Source organism: Sinohyriopsis cumingii, unplaced genomic scaffold, assembly GCF_028554795.1.
Source record: "Sinohyriopsis cumingii isolate HCF-2022 unplaced genomic scaffold, ASM2855479v2 utg002917l, whole genome shotgun sequence".
Lineage (NCBI taxonomy): Eukaryota > Metazoa > Mollusca > Bivalvia > Unionida > Unionidae > Sinohyriopsis > Sinohyriopsis cumingii.
Genome location: NW_028316337.1, coordinates 901,919 through 907,918, shown reverse-complemented (window position 1 = coordinate 907,918; position 6,000 = coordinate 901,919). Strand labels below are relative to the sequence as shown.

Below are 6,000 nucleotides of genomic sequence, written 5' to 3'. Positions count from 1 at the left end.
ACAAATAATGCTTTTTATTTGCAAGATACTATAATACAATCTTGGCTAATTTGCACATGCGTGAATGACACATACCTTTAAGCAATCGTTTAATTTTTTCACTCTCGCTTGTGATTTTGTTGGATCCAGTTTTCAGTTGGATAAGATATTAAAACCGTTGAGTACAACCAAACATGATTTGTTTCTCTATGTTCATGTCAGCGAACAATGTGTCCTGTGTTATCTGATGTAAGTGAAGCATGCTACAGAATGGATGTCTACGCTACATTTTAGATAAATTTTCTTTAATGCTTATGATGGAAAAAAGAGGAATAGGTCATAACAATACAATGTTAATTTCTTTCATTGTATTATCAAATAAGCATTCTGTTTGTCAATTGTATTGCAACTTGGGGGAGGGCAAATTAAACACAAATTTATTTCATTTCGTATGTCTTGGAACATATGACCTAGGTGTAGAAAAGTTTCACCATATGCATTTATGTCACGGAATGTTTTTAGAATCAGACAATTCAGCTTTTGATTTTAAATAATTCAAAATTAGAATTTTGTCTTTTGTTTTGTTTTGATTTTCTGATACTATACATGAGTGCTATGATATTTCAGGTCTTAAGGTCTGCAATCAGCAAATAAGTAAATAGAAACAATGACCCTGAATATATAATTTAAATATGTTTGTTGTTCTTTGTATTAAAATGAATTTAATTTCCACTTTAAATCAGATGACTGTGGGAAACAAACAATAAACAGACGCTATGTACAGTCCAAGTTATGAAAGGGGAGTTACTCTGATATCTCAGTAAGACCAACAACAAAAAAATAATCTGAGGACGGCATATGCTTGTTTTAAAGTTGAAAACTTAATGTGTGTGTTGCACAAAGAGTAATCAACTTAAAAAATGGATGCTACTTCTATAGGACTCAGTATGTATGTATGTATGTAAGTATGCATGCATGCATGCATGCATGCATGTATGCATGTATGTATGTATGTATGTATGTATGTATGTATTTATGTATGTATGTATGTATGTATGTATGTATATGTGTGTATGTGTGTATGTATGTATGTATGTAAGCTTACTTTGAATGCATGTATGCATGTATGTATGTATGTATGTATGTATGTATGTATGCATGTATGTATGTATGTATGCAAGTATGTATGCATGCATGCATGCATGCATGTACTGAAAGTTTAAAGATATATAATGGATAAATGTCATTAACGGTACAAAAAGCAAGGTTATAGCTTGTATGTAAGACTATTGAAGGATTATAAGAATTTTCTTGAAAATGTTTTCATAATATTGTATCTAAAACTGGTTTGCCATTAGCAAACTTTGAATGAAGTATTGCCAATAATTCATGGTTAGTTACGACTTCTTGATCAGTTTATAAAAAGATTTAAATCGTCCAATGCTTTATTCATAAAAGCAATACACAATAGATTTTCAAATCGGAATTCAAATTAGGACGTTTGTCATGAAAACGTTTTAACAAACAAATGTAAGCCCAATGAAATACAATTTCAAACATACAATCGTTGGTTTCCGATAGAGGAAGAGATATTGGAAAATTCGCATTGACATAAAACTTACGCAAACCTAGCATGCACATTTACTTGTTTCATGCATTGTTCGCGCGGAATATATTTATTGGAACAAAGAAGAAATTTAGTCCTACACAAACTACTTGTATATCAGACCAAGTGCAAAAAATGTGCTTTGAAAAATGGGGGTTTAAAAATTCTCCATAATAATAAAATGATTTTGTTACAATGCAATCAGTTTCTAATCATCTCTACTAGATGTGCATGTTGTATTTTCTATTTTAAAGATTTACAAGATAGCATAAGTTTCTCACTGTAAGCTAATGAGTTTCCAAGAAATTAATTTTTGTATTACATTTATCGTATTTCATGTTCTTTCTTTCCAATTATATCAGCAACTGCGTATCAGTGTGAAGATATATATAGAATCTATGTTGGGCTTTGGGCCGAGACAAGGAAATCACAGTCAATGGTTTATATTATTTGTCTCCGCACAAGGTTTGCCCGAGTGTGGAAACATACAATATAAACCCGCGACTGGGATTTCCTTGTCTCGGCCCAAACCCCAACATAGATTCTTTTTCTCGCCCAATAATTTCCTTTAAATTAAAAATTAACTTCTCACGTGTGCAATGCAGTTCAAGCGCAAATGTTTACATGCGGTGCATTAATACAAATATGTTAACGAGGAATGTGGCGTGACCGTGTAATCCGAAGTACACCGTTTCTATGGGCGAGTCAAAAAAAAATAACATCATAAAACGTTGTATAGTATTGAGGTATTATCACATTTAATATATGGATGTTATATGAAATTAACAAAAAATAGTTAATATTTAGTACAAGAAAATGTTTCATTTTCACCAGTTCCAATTTAGAAAATTATATTGTAAAGAATGAAACGACACTAGGCCCACACCTCTATTGTTATAACGAAAAGTTACATGTAGCATGAGTGTCCGTGTTTGGGTTATTCACGGATAATTAGAGATCAGAGTCACTATCGTATATAACTCTCCTTCTCTTTGGAGGTGATGAAACTGTTTGTGACTTACTTGTGTTGCAATTAATATTGATTGTAAAATTACCACCGTGTATCAAAGACCCTCCAAATACAGACCCTAGCTGATAACTATGTGATAAAATTTCAAGTTCAAAATTTCTTGGAAAATTTATATTTTCTGTCTTGGAAATATGGCAAGTGTTTTTACTAGTAGTGGAAGAATCTGCTACAGGGAAATGTATTTGTGGAATAACGTGTGGATTGATAAATGATTCCCTCTGGCTGGTAAGTGCATTATTTGTCCTCAAAGACTGCATACACATGTTTAATTCAATTGGGGCACAATGGGGGTGTTGAACAAAATTAGAAGAAAGTATGCTTGACATAACACATTCTGGCTATTACTAAGTCTTCTGTGTTGTTGAGAGAGTTGGGATTTTTGTGACCGGTGATGTGTATAGCCTGAGTGTCTGGAACGTTGTTTTCTATTAGTTTCTGACATAGATATTTTCTCACGCTAGAGTTTGTAATGCGCTTAGAAGCCAAATCGGGCAAGTTTACTTTCAAAGATATTTTTTCATTAGCGAGTTAAGCTTTCGGGCACCAACTGGTGCACGTAACAACCATTCTCATTTGGCCCAGGTACATGCACGTACGTTACAGGGGCAAGGTAAAATGAATGGTCAGAGTTACAAAAATCAATTGGACGTTTGTTCATGAAACATTTGTAGATAGTTACCGGATATCTATCTGGAAATAGAGGGTTAACGTACATTCTTGGCTTTTCATTTCTCGTGTTTGTTATGTCCTCTCCTGTCCTCGTCTTCGTCTGTCTCTGGTTAAACTCTAAATATTCCAGGTTAAGTTCGCAAGCTTGCTTTAATGATATGTCTCCCCACTTTATGTTTTTGTGTTCTTCTCCCCCTCCCCGTACCCCAAAGTGCAAAGTATTATTAAACCACAAAGTGTTCAGTAAACTTGACGGTGTGCTGGGGCCCAAAGCGAATATTCATACAGTTTTTTTATGTCATCATCAGTTACAGCATCAGCAGTTTTGGGTTTGTTTCCTTTTCCTTTCTTCGTCAAATCTTTCTGTTTACTTTTTAGGCTTCTCTTGCTTGGTACAGTCCAGGGCCATAAACCAAGCTGCAATTGTATCTGTTTCGTCTCAGATATCGTTCCAAACTTCCCATCATGCCTAATAATAAATAATAATTAATTATAAAAAAACCATGTACCTAGGGTAACAAATCTCTCTCTCTCTCTCTCTTCTCTGTTTTTTATCATTTGTCATCCATGTTGGCGAGGGCCTAAATTGCTTCATCAGTCAAGTTCTTTAATTTATAAGGTAATTTACCTTTTAAAACTATGAATACAATTCTTGTTCATTACATAATATTTTTTGGGGTAATTACTTATTCATTCTTTCACTCATTTAAAAATTAATTTATGTTTCAAACAAATTGAATTTATATCAGTTGCGCAATGCATCATTTTATTTGCTCATACATTATTTTTCAAATTCAATTGTGTGTTAGCAGTCAGTATGTATGCCCTTTTTTTACCTCTCAATGTTGTCGGCTCGTATTCACTTCCATCATTCTGACGAACTGAAAGGAAAAATCTTGAGAGAATGATATTCAAGGCAGGTGCCGACACTTGATGTATAGGGCGCGTCTTGTTTTTTTTCTCAAGATATTCTTCTAGTAGTTTTATGTGTCCCAGTGTCTTGCCTTTGGTATTTGAAATTTCTTGCTCTAAAACAAAATTTATGACAAATTGGTCTCCACTTATATAAATCTACTCTCTTTGACAGTTTCAGTGTTTTTTATTTCCACACCTGATTTTATTATTTTCTCCGACGAAAGTTGGTTCGGTTTCAGCGGCACATTTATTTCATTTGTTTTCCAGTCATCAAAAAGAAAGTAAAGATCATCTGACTCATGCAGTGGTGAATTTTCTGAAATTACCTGTTCATGTTTTGCATAATTTACGAAACTTCCATCTTCCATAAAGCATGCTGTATACATGGAATAGGTACCCAGTGGGTGGTAAATGGAATAGGTACCCAGTGGGTGGTAAATGGAATAGGTACCCAGTGGGTGGTAAATGGAATAGGTACCCAGTGAGTGGTAAATGGAATAGGTACCCAGTGAGTGGTAAATGGAATAGGTACCCAGTGAGTGGTAAATGGAATAGGTACCCAGTGGGTGGTAAATGGAATAGGTACCCAGTGGGTGGTAAATGGAATAGGTACCCAGTGGGTGGTAAATGGAATAGGTACCCAGTGAGTGGTAAATGGAATAGGTACCCAGTCCGTTGTAAACATTTACGATTTTTGCTCTCCTACCTTTAAGAGTCAAAATGTTTCCTAGCTTGTAGTCCATTTTATTTTTGTCTTATATTTATCGTTTTCTTTCTAGATCTTCTTTTTTAAATTTTTTTTTTCTCTCTACTCCAAAAAATTATTTTGTTAAATGTCCCAAAGTGTTAGCGTTTTTTTTGATCCGAAAATAACTCCATCAGACCAAGCATAAGACAACTGTGGTTACATCCCTTGATAAAGTAGTCCGTGGCGTGTGGACACCTTGACTGAGACGATTGGTCTGAGATGACTAGACTGAGACAGGAAAAATAAGGTTAGCAAAACAAGCAGATTTCTCTGTCGCATAGGTGAGAAATATGTACGTTTGCACTTATTCGAATTCAATTTTGGTATTGAAGGTGACATTTCTGTCCCACTAATTAAGATGAAAGTGTATACATATATGATCTAACCGATGAAGGAATGTCTAGAATAAATGTACTAGTTTTTTGTGATATGTCGCGAAGAAAATGGTATAATATATACCACCCAGCCTTTATCAACTGTACCAAGTACTGCAAACATAAAACAAATTCAAATCAATTGAAACATTTATTTCAGTCCAGTCAGGATAAAACATAGTTCAATAAATATTCCAATACAATTTTAAATATGTAGTTTCAATTCAAATATTTGACTGCACCATTATGATATTGGTGTTACATAAGTTTAATTCCAAGTCATATGGTGTTGAAAATAGGAGGCAGTCTGGACAATCTGATAAAATATAGGCATATACGTTGTAGTAGACAATACGTATGCTGATTATAAGAAAATGGGGCAAGTTCATGGAAATATAAATTAGTACTTAATAGATGATGCTTATGCATATAAAGAAATCAATAATAAAATTGACATTTGTTTCATTCAACAAATAAACAAGCTGCTATTTATTTAAGTTTATGACTACGACGAAGTATACTTTAGACGTTAAAGCGAAAGAACGTACTCTATAAAGGCTCTCATTCTTTCTTTTATTCTTTTTGTTGTGGATTTTACCCATTTTATAATAAAAATAAACAATACAAATTGTTTCCGGCACAAGATAAATAGCATATACAGATTCGACAGAAATAATTT

At 33.7% G+C, this 6,000-nt stretch overlaps 1 protein-coding gene across 1 annotated transcript; it reads right to left on the bottom strand.

Moving 5' to 3' along the window:
* Positions 1 to 2,960: 2,960 nt before the first annotated feature.
* Positions 2,961 to 4,533, bottom strand: LOC149769968 (uncharacterized; the record flags this gene model as incomplete). Its single annotated transcript, XM_089949589.1, has 3 exons — positions 4,526 to 4,533; positions 3,295 to 3,544; positions 2,961 to 3,089 (listed from the first exon to the last, which is right to left on the bottom strand). Coding segments are annotated over exons 1-3 (387 nt in total), but the record flags the coding sequence as incomplete, so codon positions are not given.
* Positions 4,534 to 6,000: the final 1,467 nt, after the last annotated feature.